Here is a 19,171-nt window from a genome sequence, read left to right on the forward strand (position 1 = left end):
AAATTGTTGCTTTACTCCCAACGCTCTGACCATTATATTACGCTTGTGGAATTAGAGGACTCTTTTTTAAATTTTTTTTAATTCATATCACATCTGTTGCATAAGGTTGACGAAATCTAGTGTCTGCCTTAAAACGGTCAGCATCTCTTCACCCAGAGATCAGCCAAGGCTTCTTGTCTTTGTGTGAGGAAGCCCTGGCCCTCTGCTGCCCCCTGTTTGCGAGGGTGTGGTACTGCATCGGTGATGTGCTTGCATGGCGTGTCGTGTCTACACCAAGTGGCACTGTTGACTTTTTCCATTCTCCCTTTTTCCAGTACGAGAAAAACGGAAGAGCCTTTACATCAATCATGTGAGTATAATCTTAATACAAGAGGGCCTCCCAAGCCTTGTGTCAACTTTTCACCAAAGATTTCGTAAAGATGGCACACTTTTGGAAGACAGAATCACAATATAGTTGGTCGTTATGTGTGTATCTTTTTTAAATGCCACAGATAACATTTTTTACCTAAATAAATGTAATTATTCAGATACTTTTGTCGGGGGTATAGGTATTAATTGTACTTTTCTTGTTTTACATTTTTCAAGTTTACGCACATTTCGGAAAATAAGGTAAAGTATGACCGGAGTTACTCTCAAAGCCCCCGGTGTCCCCGGCCCTCACATGTGCTCCTCCTGTCCTATAGGATTAAGCTCCTAACGTCCACACCTCTTAAATCTCTCCTGACTGTGTCCCTGGCAACACATGCATGATGTCACCACCGTCTCCCCAGTGTCAAACTCCCTTCACCTTCACAATTTAATGAAGAGGATTGTTTTGAATGTGTGTCTGTCTGTCTGTCTATATTTTTTTATATGTATTTTATGGTGGAAACCATCTGTCTCTCTCTATTTATGTGTTAATCTGCATTAAGTCCAAACTAAAAACAAACAAAGAATCCTCCATATGTTGAGGTGTCTGTATGTGTGTATGTGTCTATATGTGCGGCTTTGTGTCTGTCTGCGCATGCGCATGCCATTATCTTTATCCTCTTACTTTTGGCATTTTGTTTTTTTCCGCATGTGGGTGTTTTTCCCACTTGACATTTGTGTGTGTGTTTGCAGCAACATCCGGGCCCAGTGAGACGGAAGTACAGCTCCTGTTCCACCATATTCCTCGATGACAGCACCGTCAGCCAGCCCAACCTCAAGTACACCATCAAATGGTACAACAGCCCGGTGCTGTCCCCAGCCCCCTCGCCTTGTGCACACACACACTGCTCCACACAGACTATGGATCCAGGTTGAGTTTCGCTGTGTCATTTTCCCGGTGGCGAAAAGTAAAGTGTCTTAAAGTTTTGTATTTTTCCTTTCACAGTGTATCCCTCGCAATATTCTACCACATAAAAAACAGGTAAGCAAAATCGACTGCAATGACTGTTCTTGTCTTCCCTTTCTATTGGCAAACACAACAGAAAGCTTGCTTTTGAATTGCAAGCAGAAAGTACAAGTTGAAAGGTTTAAGGTTATAGCGACCCGACAGTCCTGAATCAAACATCACAGACGCTATTGTCAGTGGTGGACACCGCTTACAACCACCCATGGTAACAGACCTTTGGTGGACCAGAATAATCTCACGACTTGTGTCCGAGCGACGGGCTTAAATGTCAAGCCCTTGAAACGCGGTGACATTCTAGAGCAGAAACACAGAGATGGAAAGCGGGAGGCCTGAACTCTGGATCAGGCCTTCACCTTCTCTTCAGATCCCTAATCTGTAGGCTGTCGGTGTCGGTCTGTGTATGTCTTTTTGTCTCTGTGTATGTCTTTCTTTGTCTGTGTCACGTCTGTGTGTCGAGTTTTTCGCTGTCTCTCTTGCTCTCTCTGTCTCTGTGTTTGTTTCTGTCTCTCTGTCTCTCCATCTCTCTCTCCATCTCTGTCTTTCTCTCTCGCGGACTCTCTGTCTCTCTCTTGCGGACTCTGTCTCTCTCTCTCTCTCGGTCTCTGTCTCTCTGTCTCCGTCTCATTGGCCCTCTCTCAAGGGACACGGGCGTTCGAGACATGGGTAAATGGCATTTTAAACGGCTCAATCTCCCGGCCCACTGGTTGTCCTCTCCGCCGGGAGGAGAGGCGGTCACGCATCATGCTGATCCCCTCTTGATTTTAACCCTCCCTCCCTCCGTTCTCTCTCCCTTTTGCTTCGGTCGTGTCCAGGGAACTGGAATCCAGAATGGTGCAGGATATCTTCGACGAGAAGCTCCATCCTCTGTCGGTAAGATCTGTTGTTGTTTTCACCCCTTGAAGATGAAGCCTGAGAGGGCTTGTAGAACCTCAAGGTCAAGGGTCAAGACTAACCCACACAGGGTGTGGACCTGGGGCCACAGTAAACCCTTGTGTATGGCTGCCAGTGTTTAATGTCTTCACCCCGGGAAAGGTCCTCTCCAGTTTGAATTCTCACTCATGTAACGACGATCATTTATGGGGTTAAATTTGACTGTATGCCACCAACGCTGAATATAATAATGTATGTGTAATGGAATTTACCCATTTTACATTTGTACGCATTATTGCTCCATAGCAGGAGTGACAATGAGCATAGTTGTCATTTTTATGTAATATAGCACCCAAGTAATTCATAACGGCTGCATCTCATTAGTTGCCAGAGCCCCAGCATGGATACTGTCCAGTTGTCTAAACTGTTGCCAGGCCTAACTAACAATCAAGCCCGCTCACGATTAGTTTTATAAGCAACACCTGTGTTTATCCTCAGCTGGCCCTATTTACAGCGGCATCATCGTAGTATAAACACAGGGATCACTCGCTCTTTGCACGTACCAGGGCACGGGCTACCGACTGAACTAGTGAAGATAACTCCCATTGACCATGGGCCAGCTACCCTGGGACATAGACGTAGCAGGGCCATCATTTTTGTTATGAAAGACAGCTGTGATTGTACGATGACACCTCTGCCAAAAAGGGTCTATTCCTGATTTGCTAGCAAGGTAAAACCAGGCGTCAAGCAGTTTATTAGACCCGTGGAAAAACAAAGGCGTCGCTCATAACATTAATGATGGGTTTGATGTAGGAATGGTAGTGCCCCAGTATAGAGACGTCAAGCAAACACACACTGACCACGCTGGTGCGGACATGATTAACACTGACCTGATGTCAAAGCGACAGGAACAGGAAGTTACCGTAACCAACAATTGATTGATGTGTAAAAAAAAAAAAAAAAGGGCCACATTGAATAGAAGGAAGTTTGCCGACCTGGTTAACAGCGCTCTCCTTCTGCCCACGCTCGGACTGTTCCAGAAGTCTGAGGTGCCGCAGGACTATGAGAAGCACAACCCCGAGCAGAAGCAGATCTACCGCTTCGTCAGGACGCTGTTCAGCGCCGCTCAGCTCACCGCAGAGTGCGCCATCGTTACACTGGTGAGTGTGTGTGTGTGTGTGTGTGTGTGTGTGTGTGTGTGTAATTCCTGTTCTCTGGTGTCAGAATCCATAAATTAAGATCAGAGACAACAACTAAAAGATGAGTTGATACAACACTTAAGTGGCAGTTATAGTGGCCGTTCATGAGGGGCACAGCTTTTACCGTCGCTGTGGTCTGTCCGTGCGGAGCTTCGACATTTCAGAGGTGTGCGGCACAAGGGCCGTCGCCGTGGGAACCATGCACCAGGGCCGCGTCCCTCCTTCCGCTACGGAGTGACTTGCAGCCCACCTTGACGTCCATCACGTAGAATCAAATCCGTCTCTCATGTTTACATTCCACAACAAGGTCTACAGAGGGCCCTCTCCTTGCCATGACAGGCCGTCCTAAGCCCCGTACCCCCACATCACCCCCGTCGCTCCTCCTCCTCTCCTCGCTCACATACACACAGCTCATGTCACTGATATGTTTATCCTCTTGACCACACCCCAACCCCACACTTCTTTACATAACCCCACCCGTCACTATTTGTCCAGCCTGTCTCCACCCTTCATTTATCTGCCTAGGAACATTTCTTCATGACCCTGTGCTTGTCTTTGACGCAAACACCTGGCCGAAGAGGTCACCCTGTGTGTGTGTGTGTGTGTGTGTGTGTGTGTGTGTGTGTGTGTGTGTGTGTGTGTGTGTGTGTGTGTGTGTGTGTGTGTGTGTGTGTGTGTGTGTGTGTGTGTGTGTGTGTGTGTGTTAATATGACTTTTTTACACACGTGCATACACAGACACACATACCAGGGGGCATGCATTGCTTCCCGGGCCCCTCCAGTAAAGCACTGGCGTGCTCTTGGTAATTGAATAGTGCTATGGGCGGCTGCTTCAAGGCTTAGCTTAGCTTCCAACGCTAACTCTAGACAAGAAGACTGTAAGGACAACAGTTTATTTTTTATTTTAAGGTTTATTCCCCTTCTTCTTCTTCTTCTTCTTCTTCTTTCTCATTGCCACACTGCTGAGGGCGTATCTGGTTCCTCTTTTTGGTTTTGTTATTCCTCCTTTACTGGCTGCTAATTCTCTTTTTCCGAGTGGTCATTAGCTGTGTATTTTCCCATAGTGCTCGCTGTGTAATCTTACGCACACCGGCTGCCAGAGCAAGACGTTGTGTAGTCCACCAATCTCGGCCGTCGTCTGGGAATAACAAGGGACCGTATTGGTCTCCCACGTTCGTACATTGTGAATGTACCGAGGCGGTCTCCCTTCAGAATGCTACCCGGCTGTGTGCCTAATAGGGGCCAAGATGCATTGCATTCACATATTTACATGTTACATATTGGCTTTGATCAATTCAAAGCAAACATGGGTGCCAATTAGTCAAGCCCGAAAGGTTTGACTAAATGGCACATGCAGCATGTCGAGGTTCACGGGAAGCACGTTGTTTGTCTTAAGCCCCCCCCCCCCCCCCCGGCCGTGATACTGGCAACCACTGCAAAGCATTTCTGATCCGTCTTGAGCATGACGTCACGGTACCCATTCACCGCCGCCACCCCTGACTGTGCCAGTTTGTGTCATTGTGACCCCCCCCTTCTCCCCCCAACTGACACAACTGCTATTGCATTCATATTACCAAGCATGCTCTGTGGCCCGCTTGCCAAAGGCTATTTTGAAACCCTAGTCTTCTGCCCGGTCCCATGTATGTGTGTGTGGTGCGTTGCCAAACCATGGGCCCAAACGGTGGCCGGTTGGCAGTGTGTGCCGTTTGGAACACGGCCCAGCCCAGCAACACTGAAGCCCGTTAGCCAAGTGAACCCTGCTGCTGCTGTGTGCTCCTGCAGCTCTGCCTTCACACAAGGAACCGAGGAACGCAGCCTTTTCTGCTCTCTATGCCCTGCTTTTTCTGGGCTTTTTTTATTAAACAGCTTTTTACAACATGTTTGTTTGTGTCTGCTTGAACCACATGCACCTTTTGCCCTCCGTGGAACTTCCTTGATACACATTTCTCGTACCTTTCTCGTACCATTTTTCGTATGTGTGCGAGAGATATTGTTCCCTATGAGTGCCCACCTTGATTGTTCTGGCTTGTTTTATTGACCGTAAACACCAGTTTGTAATTCACATACAATGGCAGAATATTTAGCCGACTGAACTGAGAATCTCGGTACAGTTTCAAAATTGTGCTGCCGGAGCCAAGACGTGCTGTCGAGACACGTTGGTATTTATTTATTTATTTGTTCCCTTTCCCTACGAAAGTTGTGAAGTTAGTTTTGTAGCCACACATTTGCGGACTTGGCAGCTCTACGAATCACTGTGGAAATTGTGTCAGGCGGTTGATCGGAAAAAAAGTAGAAAAAGGAATTGTTCTCCAGCAACGACAACCAAACGGTTGCCCAAATATGATAACAGTAATGGTAATAATCCAAAATGATTTGGAGCCCAACACAAGGCTGGCCTGCGCGGCTGGGACCTCCAGGGGGCCTCATTCTGCGATCGGAGCGTGGAGGCGGGGACAGACATCAGGAGCGGGAGACTGGTTAAAAACCCAAGAAATGAAAAATTCTTTGACTTTCATTTATTTCAGTCTTGGTTTTTAGTATGAGGGAGCTCGTAGCGGGTAGCTGTGTTTCATCAGCATCTGCAATTGGTGATGAGGGGGTGGAGGCTTGGTTTTATGCTGTATTTTTCATCCAGCGAGTGGTTGGGGGACGGCACTCTGCCCAACAGCCAGACAGCCAGAGAGCCCCGAACCCTAATTACCCAAGGCAGAGAGATGGGAGACGCCACCTCACGTTGAACAACACCATTTCACACAGCGAATGTGCAATGTCTTTTGACACTGCTGCACATCATTTTGAGTCTTTGTTGTTCGCCAGCTTCATTCATTTATGCAGTATTCCATTAAACAGTGTCTGTATTGTGTTAGTTTGGTAGATGGAGAATGGAGAAGACAAAAGGGGTTGTGGGGTAGCAATTGGTTAAAAGTTGTGTGAATATCTATCCCAAAGCAGGTTTAGAATGTGTGTCCTTTAATCCCACCTACCCAATTTTACTCCAATCAGGGGTCAACCCGGACATACTTAAGGGAATGCATTTGCATGTATGCAAACGATTGTTGTGGACACATGGCTGACATTTTAATTCTGAATTAAATAGGTGTCCCTTAAGGATAATGGCTTGCTTTTACTGTATTACTAGGAACCATCGATACCATTACATGTGGAAAGTGGAAAATTAAAACGAGAAGGACTGAACTAAAATTGAAAAGAGGAAATTGCAATTCAATGTGAGATGAAAAGGCAGTCATTTGAAAACTGAAACGAAAACTTTAAAAAATGAATTTTAAATTTGTAATGTCAAATGTCCTCCATAGTGAAATGGTTCAAATTGAGACGGATGAGGAACTGACAGTTTGGATTCCCCCCCCCCCCCCCTCAGGTATATCTGGAGAGGCTGCTGACGTACGCGGAGATCGACATCTGCCCCGCCAACTGGAAGCGCATCGTCCTGGGAGCCATCCTGCTGGCGTCCAAGGTCTGGGACGACCAGGCGGTCTGGAACGTGGACTACTGCCAGATCCTCAAGGACATCACCGTGGAGGACATGTGAGGACAGACGCCCGTGCACGCCCACACACCCCACCACTCACAAACGCATGGGCCGTGCGCACGCACGTGAACACACACACATCGACATACTCGCACACACGTCGCTTGTGCAGACAGGAAGGCTTGCAGGCACGTCAAACACACACACACTTTTAAACAGACACACACACTCCCTCATGCTGTACAGATGCTACACATGCATGCTCGCACCACGCACGTCAAACACACGTGCACACGTAGCTAGGTGGAGGGCAATATCTCACAGAAGACATGGTGGCCAACCTCCTCATCATCACATCTTCCCTGTGAAGCATGTTAATATGCGATAAATAACTTAAAGCTGAATGATCCCCTAGCTGAGCAGTGGGTTAAGCTCAGCCTCGCTGGTTTGAGTGAATTACTTAGTCCTGCCTGCTCCTCCGTATCTATGCGTGTTCTCTTCACGTCCTCGTCTTGGGTTTTCAAAGAGCCCTAGTTAGGAGCTGACTCCTAAAATAGGGGAATCAAAAAGCTGCTAAAGCTCAGCCTCCTCGACAGGGTTTGTTTGATCCTTGGACACAAGTAAGGTTGAACGATTAAAGAATTCAAACCTTGAGATCAATAAGATTCATATTTATTTTTCTTTTACAATTCAATAGTTAAATAAAGATGTTGTAATATGTTATATAACAATTCATGCATCAATTCATCTCAACACGTAGGCCTGGCCTAAAGGAAAGAGCAGTTTATATGTTGCAGACTTAAAGTTGAACGTTTCAAAGAAAAATCGCATTCTAAATCGCAATCACAATATTGGTCGAAATAATCGCAATTCGATTATTTCCCCAAATCGTTCAGCCCTAGACGCAAGCAGTCCGGGGGGGGAAAGGGTCTCCCGCTATACTCGCTGACCACACGTAGACGCAGCTCACGGAGCATGTCGCCACTGGAATCCCGCGGGGCGGTATTCTGAGGTGGAAGGCGACTCCGCGGGCGTGCTGCCGCGCGCCCGTCACCTCTGACCCCTGGCTCCGAGAACAACCAACCCGCCCGTCATTCGCAGTCCGTCACCCTTGCGGCACTCCCCTTTCCCGCCACTCAGCCCGGTCCTCCCTCCCCCTTAGCCACGCGTAACTTCAGGTGACATTTCTGCAGAGATACAGTTTTAACCTTTTTTGTAAAAGGGAGATTTTACCCAAAATGTGCAGAGGGTCCCCTTGCAATGGTCCAAGGGGTCGTACCCCTCTTACATCTGTCTTATCACACCTGTGACCTGACCTGAACCCTCACTAACCCCCTGAAGGACTTGGTGACTCAACTTAATTAAGGGATCCCAGCTGTCCAAATGCCCCCCCCACCCCCCACCCTGAGGCTGACCGCCTATGTAACCAAGTATTGTTTCAAAGCTGTCTTTAAATATCACTTAAGAGGCGCTGGATTGTGCCTATAAGTATGTGTGTATATCTCTATCTCCATCTCAATCTGCCCCTCCCTCAGTCCCCTCTTACCTGGTTTATTTTTACTCGCCCGTGAAAGAGCAAGGTTCCAACACCCACGTTTTAGGCCTCAGCCACGTCCTGACCTCTTCTTCTGGACCCATGGTACTCCCCAGAGTCCTTCCTTGACCTTATTATCTGTTAGTCTACCTAGCTGCTAGACTAAATATGCTCTGGTTCTGGTCTGTCTGGGTCTCGTGGGACCCAGCCTCCCCCCCCCCCCCCCCTCCCTCCTTCACGTGTTCTTATCTGGAGGGGAGTCAGATGGTGATTAAAATGAGACAAATGTATTACGGTTGGACACCCGGTTAGTTGAAAAGATGACAGAATTGACAGTATTTATTTAGGTTCAAATAAACCAACGTAATACTCTTATTCCATTATTTCTTATTTGCAAATATAACAATAATGTAATTTGACTCAGTGGATGATGATTATGATTACTTATTGCTGTTTATTAAATAAATACATTAATATACAATAATTATATATATATGGAGAGATATTAAATAGAGAGATGCACACATAAAGGGGTTTTGGTAAAAAAAAATCTTGCAAAGTAAAATAATAAATAAAATAAAATAATAGACAGAAAAAGAACCCCCGAAAGCAATTCATGTCATAGAATACAAACATAGAAGGTTCACATCTATTGAATTATTTCTCAAATCCATGTTTTTGTTGTGAAGACGGAGCGGCCGGCTTCACGCCTCGTCACCCCTCTATCAATAACCTCCCTCCCTCCCTCCCTCCGCGGCGCCACACAGGAACGAGCTGGAGCGGCAGTTCCTGGAGCTGCTGCAGTTCAACATCAACGTGCCGTCCAGCGTCTACGCCAAGTACTACTTTGACCTGCGCTCCATGGCCGAGGCCAACAACCTCAGCTTCCCCCTGGAGCCGCTCAGCCGGGACAAGGCCCTGAAGCTGGAGGTGAGCGCCCACACGCACACGCATACAAGGAGGACCTTTTGGGTCATTTTACCAACGTGCACGATGCCAATAAGTCAACATCCGAGTGAGTGAGTGTGGGCTTTCCAGACGCAGATTGACACCATATTCTTCATCATATTCTCCATATTCTAGTCTTTCACCATCGTGTAGCGTGACCGTAGCTTCATGTGTTCATAGTCGCTTTGGATAAATGCAAACGTGTATGTCTTTTTTCATCTGGGTTGGTTTAATGTACATTTGATCTATGAACTGCGCTGCGTCAGTACAAACGTGTTCCTCTACTGTGATGATATTCCATTGCTGTGTCTCCCTCTCCACCCCCCCCCCCCCCCCGGCGCTCCAGGCCATCTCGCGGCTCTGCGACGACATGTACAAGGACATCAGGAAGAACGCCAAGAAGCGCTCGGTGAGCGCCGACAACCTGACGGTGGTGCGGTGGGCCCCCGCCATCCTCTCCTAACGCCGAGACGGCGGCGGCGGGAAGATCGGCGGGCCGGGGAGGGGATCTGGAAGGAGCAGACGGCCCAGTCGGTGCCCCCATAAGTAGCAATACGAGGCGGAGGAGGAGGAGAGACGGTGGGGGGGGGGGAGGGGGGGGCTGAAACAACAGGGGCCGCGGACTGCTTGTGGGTGAGAGGTTTGCAGTCGGTCTCCCCGAGTAAGAGACACACACACACACACACACACACACACACACACACACACACACACACACACACACACACACACACACACACACACACACACACACACACACACACACACACACACACACACACACGCGCGTGCGCGCACACGCTCAAACACGACCCGCACGTGGCACTTTTCCTGCTGCTGCTGCTGTGGTCCCACCAGTAGCTGTACATACAAGGAGATCCCACTGGTTGTCTGCAGTGGACCAACCAACTTAACTGGACTAAACTGGACAGTGGTGACATGAGCCGCTGAGTCGGCAGGCCAGACAGCAGGAAAAGTAACAAAAAAAACAAAAAAAAAAACAGGGATTGTGTGTGGTGTGAAAACGGCGATGGCTTACAGAAACTCGATCTGCGAGAGTTTGACCGTCTGCCGAGTCTCGTACATTCCCTTCGAAATCTTGACCGAAGAATACGGTTCTCTCAAGGATGGGGCGTTTCCTATTATGAGTTTCTTTATTTTTTTTCCTTTTTGATTTCCTTCGTCGTTACTGGCAGTGTCCATTCCCCGTCTGCGACCTCCCGGGTCGGAGCTGCGGTGGCGCGCGGCCGACGCGGACGCCAAACAGAAGTGCCATTTCCAAGTCCTAGAGTAGAGCACTCCCGCGATGTATACCGTACGCTCAGACCAATCTCCTCATCCCATTAAGGCGCATGCGCTCAGCCCGGTTACATTCACATTCATTCAGTCATTGACCACCCGAAGCACTACAGCGCAGCGACGCTTCTGCAACATGAGTGTAGTGAGTAGAGGCAGGTTCTTGGGGGAGTTCAGCCAGTGAGTCCAGCCGGCGACCCCTGACCCCCTGATGGGGAGGGGTCAGGAGCAGTTTGTGGGCACACGGCCGAGTCAGGCCCGAGCCAGGTAGAAAGCAGTGTCCCCGTTTTGCTGTGCGAGTTTGTTTCTCAGTGCATGGACAGAATCGTGCGTGTGAGGCACAGTTTGTGATATGGAAATAACTTCTGAGACCCGTGGTCTGTCACTTTGAGGCTTAGCGTTTAAGATTGCCTTGTTCTTCATCCACTGCCATTGTCCAACCTTTGGTGCCTGTAATTAGTTAGCTAGCTTAGCACGTTGTTAACGTCTATTATTTTGTTATTACAATTCAATTTAGAAACATCCAACATTATATATAAAATGTAATTTCAGCCCAATTCTTTAGTATTGGATGTTCTTTTATTTGACAGACTAAGCACAAATAAATCCTGAAATTAAGAACGCATAGCCACTAAATATAATTTAAACTTTTATTACAATGTTTTTTTCTTATGGATAAAACCTGAATGAATGACAGCATTACTGTAATTTGATTGAAGCACTGCTTACAACAGAAAAAAAACATTGATTGTATAGATTTACCATTTGTCTCTGTAGTGTAGTTACAATACCAATGTGCAATCTACAGACTATGGTTTTACTGTAAAAAAAAAAAGAAGAAAAAAACCTGTATGGATCCAACATGTACTGTAATTGTGAATGAAAGGTATGTTTGACTTCATGTGACAAATCCAGAGAAGCAAAGTGCTCAAAAGAAAATATGATCTAGATAGGAGACGCCACTAAAAGAGTTTATTTTGTCCTGATGTTTTTCTCTTGTTACATCAAACTTTTGCACTGCAAAATATCAGGTTTTAAAAACGAAAGCAAATATAAACTTACATAGGTTTTATTAGTAATATATGAATATATATTGTATGTTGACATTTCAAGCTTGTTTTAAGCAAAATGTTTTCTTCCAACTGAGCGTGAGACAGGTTTCAAGAAAACTTGTGTTTGAAAAATAACAGTTTGAAACTTGTACTTGGAAGGCTAAAGTGATTTGTTTGAAAAAATCTTTTCTTAACAAGCTAGTTTTGTGAAATATATTAGTTTGTCTTCAAATTTCTGGTAAAAAGCGATATATACCTTGACACATAAGATGTAATAGCATTACAGGTTTTCAAAGCCAACCAATAAGTTGGAATAATCGCAATACAAAATTGATAGAATCTCCTTCTTAATAGTACAACATTTAAAGTATCTCAATGTTAATAATGCCACTTCACTACAGTTCTTCCCTGAGGTGACCCAAATGTTTCAATCCCATACTTTTTTCTTTATAATGTTATTCCAGGGGCCATTTGATGTTCATGTTGTCTCATTGTTGGTCACATTCCCGTCAATTTATGCTAAATAATACTTAAAAAAATGTCCATTGTTTATTTTCGCAAACAAATTGTTATTCAGTGGGACATATTCTGGTAAAAGAGATGTGACTTACGCATCTCGTATTCATGCTAACTCTTGAGCAGCCACTGATAAGAATGTGTTTTCTCACAGGGGACTCCTGTTCCAAATTCAGCCAAGTAATAGAAGTATAATAATAAAGCAACGCGATTCTTGCAGAGGTAACGCCTGAGATGCTTTTTTATTCATTTACGACAGCTCACCTGTTTTATGGAAGTTGATGACTCAAAAAAAAATTAAAAATAAAATCCTACCCTCAGCAGCTTAAACATACAATGCTTCCCCACTTAGTTTATAATGAACATGGGTATGTAAGAAGAGTTGTACCAAAGTATCACATAATGAAGGACTGCGGGATTAATCCAGCCCTCTTGCACACAAAGTATTTGAAAAACATAAATGGTGTAAACAACTTGAAAAGGAAAGCTAATGTCCTGCATGATGCATCGACTGCAAATTAAGGAACAAAAGTGCAAAAGAATGTGTCATGAAAAGCCACAGTCACAGTTGTGACTAGTTGTGATTGAAATTGTGTTAAAGGCTGGTGACAGATTGTATATCTTATTTATTGTATGTTTGTGTGCATACAGGTCCGGTCTGTTGTCTGTTCTTTTTGTTATTTTGTACACCCAGAGGAGAACTTTGAGTCCCAAGTTATTAACCATGGTGAACTCTTTGTTTCAAACAAACGGACAATGCCACGGCAAACTGAAGACGAAGAGTTACCTAGCAGAGACTCTCTCGGGTCCTGTGGGCACGGAGTGCGTGTGTATCATAGCCTTGTGCCCTGAACTCTACCTCCGCACACAATTTTAATCGTTTCGTTAAAATGTTTTCTCTGTTTCACTTCCTCCCCACCCCCCCGCCCACCCAAGTGATTTTTCCTTTGTAAATTGTTGAAAATTCTGTTGGATTTGGGCCATTTTTTTCTGTGCTAACAAAACGACTGCTGTAGCCATGGTCTCTTTTACCCTTATACTTTCCTTCGAGTGAGGATTTGTCTTGTATTCTGTCATTATTGTTGCCATTGTAATCAAATTTGCCTTGTTTCTCCATGTAGCCCCCACCCCCCCCACACACACATCTCTTAGCCTCTTTCTCCCTCTTCCCTTCTAATTTATAATTCATACAACAGTTTTAACTATTTTTCCCCTGTATCTTCCTTTTTCTGGTGCAATGTTTAGAATACACCTTCGCACAAATTAAACTTCTAAAACCTTGCAATACAAGTATGTGCTTCTTCTCACTTCAACAAATTGTGTGTGTGACTAAAAGTGTGCGGCTGAACCGTACCTGACTGTGATTATCTGTTCCCTCGTGTGGAAACGGTGTGAGATTTAACGCCTTTTAATGCGACGGCGGCAGATTCTCTCTCTTCCAAGCTCTTCGGCTGCCATCTTTGGTGAATCGCTTTACAAAGGTCAAGTCTCTGCGTTACCATGGAGCCAGCACAGCCTGCATTGCTACATTCAGGGCTCGTTATGGGATGCATGAAGAAACTCAATGCAACATTGGCACTCTTTTTGCAGTGTGACTTTTTAAGGAGAGGGAGCTGTCTCTGGCCTTTACGGGATAAGAGCTAATTAGAAACGTCTGTTTTTTGGTTTTGTTTTTTTATTCCAGCTAGTTTCAAATACAACACACATCAAGTGTTGGATACCATGGCCATTTGCCAAACATTCTTCAATAGCACTGTTTAGTAATTCTGTTATATATATATATATATATATATATATATTTTATTCGGCCTCAGAGAATGTTCCACTGACAACATAGGCCTACTCTTCTCAGCAACTCCTCTTGTAGTCCCCAGGCATGTTTCTTTGTTGTTTGAACAAAGACATGCCAAAATCACCATTTTAGTTTTTTGTTCATTATCACCGCAGTGTTAATTATTGAAATTATATGATTTTGTTTGAATTCCCTTATGCAGATGAAAGTTGTTGTAGCCAGGATGATTGATTGTATATAATTGTATAATGGAAACAATAATTGTAAGTTATCTATTTGCAATTCAATTATAACATATGGTCATCAACCTATCCATTAATAAAACAAAAGCGATGACAATAATAAAAAACATTCAACCATTCTGGTGTAAATCTTGATCTAACCTCATATTTACTAAAGACCGGTCCTGCTGTCTATGGAACGGCCTGTAGCATTTCATGTCAAGACCATCACGATGCTAAACCCATAAAGGAGCTCATAAAAACTACCATCATAAATTACCACTAATGGGATGACATAGCGCCTGCTACTAACAAGATCCCAAATCCAACTCTAAACATAGCGACTACATTCAGCAACTCATCCTAATGTTTAACCTGTGTCCAAGATGTTAAGTTTAAACTACTAAACATTTAAAATAATGATTGCAGCTGTGGTGGCTTCATATACATATGCTCATCTATTTTTCTCTCAGACAGAGCGAAAAATATATTTTGTTGTTGCTGTTTTTTTAGCCACCGTTCGCAGCTGTGGTGGCTAAGAGCGACCGGTGCTAATCTCCAATCCTCGCGGGCATCGTGGGACCAGACCAGGGATCACTCTTTAAGGACCCGCTGGGGATAACCTTGGCCCAACAGCAGGGGACGTATAGGAAGGGTCAGGGTTATGGTTAGCAGAGCGCTGCACTGAGCTTTAGGAGGGGACACACTGATAGTTTTTTGTATTTGTAGTTAAATATTGGACAATTATTCAATTAGACATTCAACATGTCCTGCTGCTCCAAATAAATCAAAAAGGCTAACAGCTACTGACAAATGTAGGCATGACAAAAAAATCCAACCTTTCTGCTATGAATCAATGTTCTAGTAGGCCTACAGTTCAATTCATGTAAAAGCATGTAGTAGTGTAGTGACGTATTTGTCATTGGCCTATTTCAATGTGTCTGTTTTATGGGTTTGGCAGTATTTTATGAGACACCTGATCTTTGGCTGTAGTTCCAGAGCCTTCTCTGGCCTCAAGGCGTATGAGTAGACTACAGCAGTGACATTCAAAGATAGGTCTTTTTAGCCATAGAAATAGTTAAGAAATATTAGTCTTTCAACCGTTTTTTGTGGGCTATTATGATGTATCCCACAAAACAAATGTAAGCTCAACCCAATTTGCTTACATTTGAGAAAGTTGATAAAAACATCCAGATTTAATCCCAAAGTGCTACAACTGACCTTGTGCGATCTGAAATCCAAAACTGCCGGCAACACAAGGCCATTGTTACAGCGCACAACAAAGATCATTCATATCAAGACACAAACTAAACCAGTAGGTGGTGGGAAGAAGTGTCTCGATTTGGCCCTTTGGAAAACACATGTAACCATTGTGCTCAGACGGCCATTACAATAATTTGCCATGAGTAATCCAAGAGGCTTGCATTTCTCATGTAAGGAGAGGCTTGTTATTCTACCCCTAGGCCCACCCCACCAGCACCACCGCCAAAGGCCCAAAAATATCTCTGCAATGCCAGGGTGCCGACATGCCTCTGGAAGCATGGTAAGAATAGACCCACAATGGGGCTCGCTTTCCCACCTCGCGTCTTCTGTTGTCTAAGGACGGAACAGTTGTCCGTCGCCCCCCTCACCCCTGCCGCAGGAAGACAGAAGGGGGGCTGGGGTGGTGTGAAGTTGGGATGGGGAAGGTGGGGGGGGGGGCTGGACCTGTAAGACCGAAGATTCAACGCGATGAGGAAGGGGGTGTTCTTTCAGTAACACAAGGAGGCTTGGATGCAGCCTGGACTCTATCCCCTGGGATCAATCTTCAGTTCGGTCTTCAACGCCAGGAGCACAAAGTCGGTCGGTTGCAGTCGTTGAGGTGGCGATGTGTGTGTGTGTGTGTTCGGGGGATTTTTGTCCAGACTACCAGGAGGCCTAGAGAGTGCAGAGGCCATAGTAGCGTTGCAGCAGAGGAGAAGGAGGAGGACGTCTGGTCGGGCAGCAGGGCTTCAGATCCAAGAGGAGGAGGAGAAGGAGGTTTGGGGGTGATCTTGGTGTACGGTGATTGGTGGTGGCAGACATGAGTGGAGCCAGCGCCTGTGAAGTCATCTTCATCTCGGTCAGCCACAGCACCACACTGATGGGTGAGTGCAGCGGATGGGGCTTTGTGCGGCGACGTTGAGACTAGAGTTGAAATGAAGGCTTGACGACATCCGTGCTGCCGCTAAAAGTTCTGCTGACTGACGGCTGTCATTTTGGATAGGGACGTGTTTGTAATGTTAACACATTATCTCAATAGCTCAATTGTTTAACAGCTTTTCTGTTACCCCCTCCCATCCAAAGATTCAAAAACTATTATTAACAGACGTTGTCAAAACACAAAAAATGGTTTTATCTGCAGCAGACCAAACTACATCACCATCGTTTGAACGTCATTTTCACTAAACCACACACTGCGGTGGCCCTTTTAATGTATTCTCATTCTACTGCATATACATTGTTTATTAACCGTATAACGGCATTTATTAATATTGTCATTGACATGACGACATCACGTCCACACGACAGTCACAAGAACCACGCTCCGTTATTCTTTATCTGAATGTGTGTTTACCGTACATTCACTGCGCTCCTGTACCCATCCCGGTGGCCGGCGTCCCAGGGAAGGTGTGGCTGGTCGTCATGGTGTTCCTCCGGGTCCTCATCCTGCTGCTGGCCGGCTACCCACTCTACCAGGACGAGCAGGAGCGCTTTGTGTGCAACACCATCCAGCCGGGCTGCGCCAACGTCTGCTACGACCTCTTCGCCCCCATCTCCCTCTTCCGCTTCTGGCTGGTGCAGCTGGTCGCCGTCTCCCTGCCCTACCTCGTCTTCCTGGTCTACGTGGTCCACCGGGTACTGTGCGGGCTGGCCGCCGCTCCTGCTCCTCCTCCTCCTCCTCCGCCACAGGACGCCGGAAGGGGTGGGAAGGACCCGCCCGGGGCGGCGGCGGCGGCGGCGTCCCTTCGGGCGGAGCTTGGCCCCTGGAGGCGCTGCTTCACGGGGGCCTACCTCCTGCAGTTGGTCTTCCGCATCCTGCTGGAGGTGGGCTTCGGCGCAGCCCACTACTACCTGTTTGGCTTCTACATCCCCAGCCGCTTCCTGTGCCAGCAGGCGCCGTGCACCACCCAGGTGGACTGCTACATCTCGCGGCCCACCGAGAAGAGCGTGATGCTGTGCTTCATGCTGGGCGTCGGCGCCCTGTCTCTGGGGCTCAACGCGCTGGACGTGGTGTGCGCCGTCAAGCGCTCGGTGAGGCAGAGCACGAGGAGGAGGAGGAGGCGGCGGAGGCTGATGGCCGAGAAGCTGTACGAGGAAGAGCGCTACTACCTCATCAACAGCGGCAGCGGCAGCGGCGGTGGTGGTGACGGCGGCGGTGGCCGGGAGGAGTACAGCGGCGGCCACGAAGCTGGCGGCTCCCTGGTGCACCATGAGGGGGCGTCCGCAGGGGGAGCGTCCCGCCCCGGCAGCTTCCGGAAGAGAGGGCCGAGCAAGGCGTCGAGCGTCTGCGGGCCCGTCCCGGACCACTGCTCGGTGCGGGGCTCTCTGGTGGCCCTCGCCCCGGGCGCCCCCCGCGGCCTGAACACCAACAACGGCAACAACGGCCACGGACAGGCCCAGGGGGAGGAGGCGGCGCCCCCCCACGGGAGCGACGCGGCCCTCGGCCCCCCCTCCGAGCCCCCCGCCACGCCCCGGTCCATCCGCGTCAACAAGCAGGGCCGCCTCAAGCCCCCCCCCCCGCCGCGGCGGGACCCCGCCTCGCCTCCGCCGGGGTCGTTCGGGGTCGCCACCAAGGCGACAGCGGACGGCGGCGCCAGCCGGAGGGGCGGTCAGTACGCCCAGGTGGAGCTTGGCGGTTGCCAGGACGACGGCCAGGCAGAGAGGTCGGAATGGGTGTGAGGCTGGCGCTTCTCCACTTCCTGGTTGATGAGAGATCAGATGGAGAGAGAGAGAGAGAGAGTGAGAGAGAGAGAGAGAGAGAGAGAGAGCGAGCGAGAGCACAGGATACAGGCTTGGGGGCTTCAGGCTGTGGGGGCGGCTGTAACGTTACCATGGGGACCATGGGGTGTGAAGAGGGCGGCGTGCGGCCCACGCTGGAGGAACTTCAGAGTGCAGACGTTTGTGCCGCGAGGATCACAGCGCACCAGGAGGAGAAGGAGGTGCAGGGAGTAAGTGGGGGACGGTAAAAAAAAAGAGAGAAGAATGTTGGCATGGACACTTTGACTGAACTAGTCAGGACTTGTAGGACACACACACACACACACACACACACACACACACACACTGCGCTCTACCTTACGAACTCGTAAGGCCAGTGTGTCCTTGACCCGGGTCTAAAAGTGGACGGGCCGCCACCTGCTCTGGTCCTGTTGGTTCTGTCCCTCCACACCTCCCCAGCCCCTTCCCCATGAACAGACAGGCCCTGACCTGACGCACATCCACACAACCCCCCCTCCCCCAAGACACACACTCACACACACACACACACACGGACGCACACACACACACACACACACACACACACACACATGGATGCACACACACACACACACACACACGTGTCACATGCACATCCACACAGACATTCCCACAAACATTTGCATAAACATACAAGACGCTATTACCTTTGCCCTTTGACCACTAGAGGTGATGGAGGGGTGGGGGGAGAGGGGTTGGAGCACCTACAATGGTGTAAGGTGTCTGACCTTGGGCCCTTTAGGGGCCCCCTCTGTGCTCTGAAGGACCAACAGCCTCCTGCTGGTCAGTAGAGCTCAGCCCTGGGAACTTGGGTACTTTCACTTCTGAGTTTCAGCCGGGATTAAAACTGAATTTTAAACCCTGACAGAAGTGAAGGGCG

At 47.6% G+C, this 19,171-nt stretch overlaps 2 protein-coding genes across 4 annotated transcripts in view; both read left to right on the plus strand.

Moving 5' to 3' along the window:
- The window catches only part of ccny (cyclin Y), a 33,081-nt gene extending 19,522 nt beyond the window's left edge, over window positions 1-13,559 (plus strand). For 2 of the 3 annotated variants that reach the window (XM_084475545.1, XM_084475547.1), the window contains 9 exons: window positions 315-349; window positions 586-609; window positions 1,102-1,202; window positions 1,355-1,390; window positions 2,188-2,245; window positions 3,286-3,405; window positions 6,823-6,989; window positions 9,235-9,397; window positions 9,762-13,559. In XM_084475545.1, the coding sequence (XP_084331671.1) occupies window positions 315-349; window positions 586-609; window positions 1,102-1,202; window positions 1,355-1,390; window positions 2,188-2,245; window positions 3,286-3,405; window positions 6,823-6,989; window positions 9,235-9,397; window positions 9,762-9,878 (821 nt within the window). In that variant the 3' untranslated portion in view covers window positions 9,879-13,559. The remainder of the gene's footprint in view (window positions 1-314; window positions 350-585; window positions 610-1,101; window positions 1,203-1,354; window positions 1,391-2,187; window positions 2,246-3,285; window positions 3,406-6,822; window positions 6,990-9,234; window positions 9,398-9,761) is intronic. The other variant, XM_084475546.1, reaches the window with a different exon arrangement.
- Window positions 13,560-16,307: 2,748 nt separating this feature from the next.
- gjd4 (gap junction protein delta 4) lies at window positions 16,308-18,213 on the plus strand (the record flags this gene model as incomplete). Its single annotated transcript, XM_084475187.1, has 2 exons — window positions 16,308-16,418; window positions 16,937-18,213. Exons 1-2 carry the CDS (start codon window positions 16,355-16,357, stop codon window positions 18,211-18,213), a joined length of 1,341 nt encoding a protein of 446 aa, XP_084331313.1. The 5' UTR covers window positions 16,308-16,354.
- Window positions 18,214-19,171: the final 958 nt, after the last annotated feature.

Source organism: Micromesistius poutassou, assembly GCF_964030765.1.
Source record: "Micromesistius poutassou genome assembly, chromosome: 11".
NCBI lineage: Eukaryota > Metazoa > Chordata > Actinopteri > Gadiformes > Gadidae > Micromesistius > Micromesistius poutassou.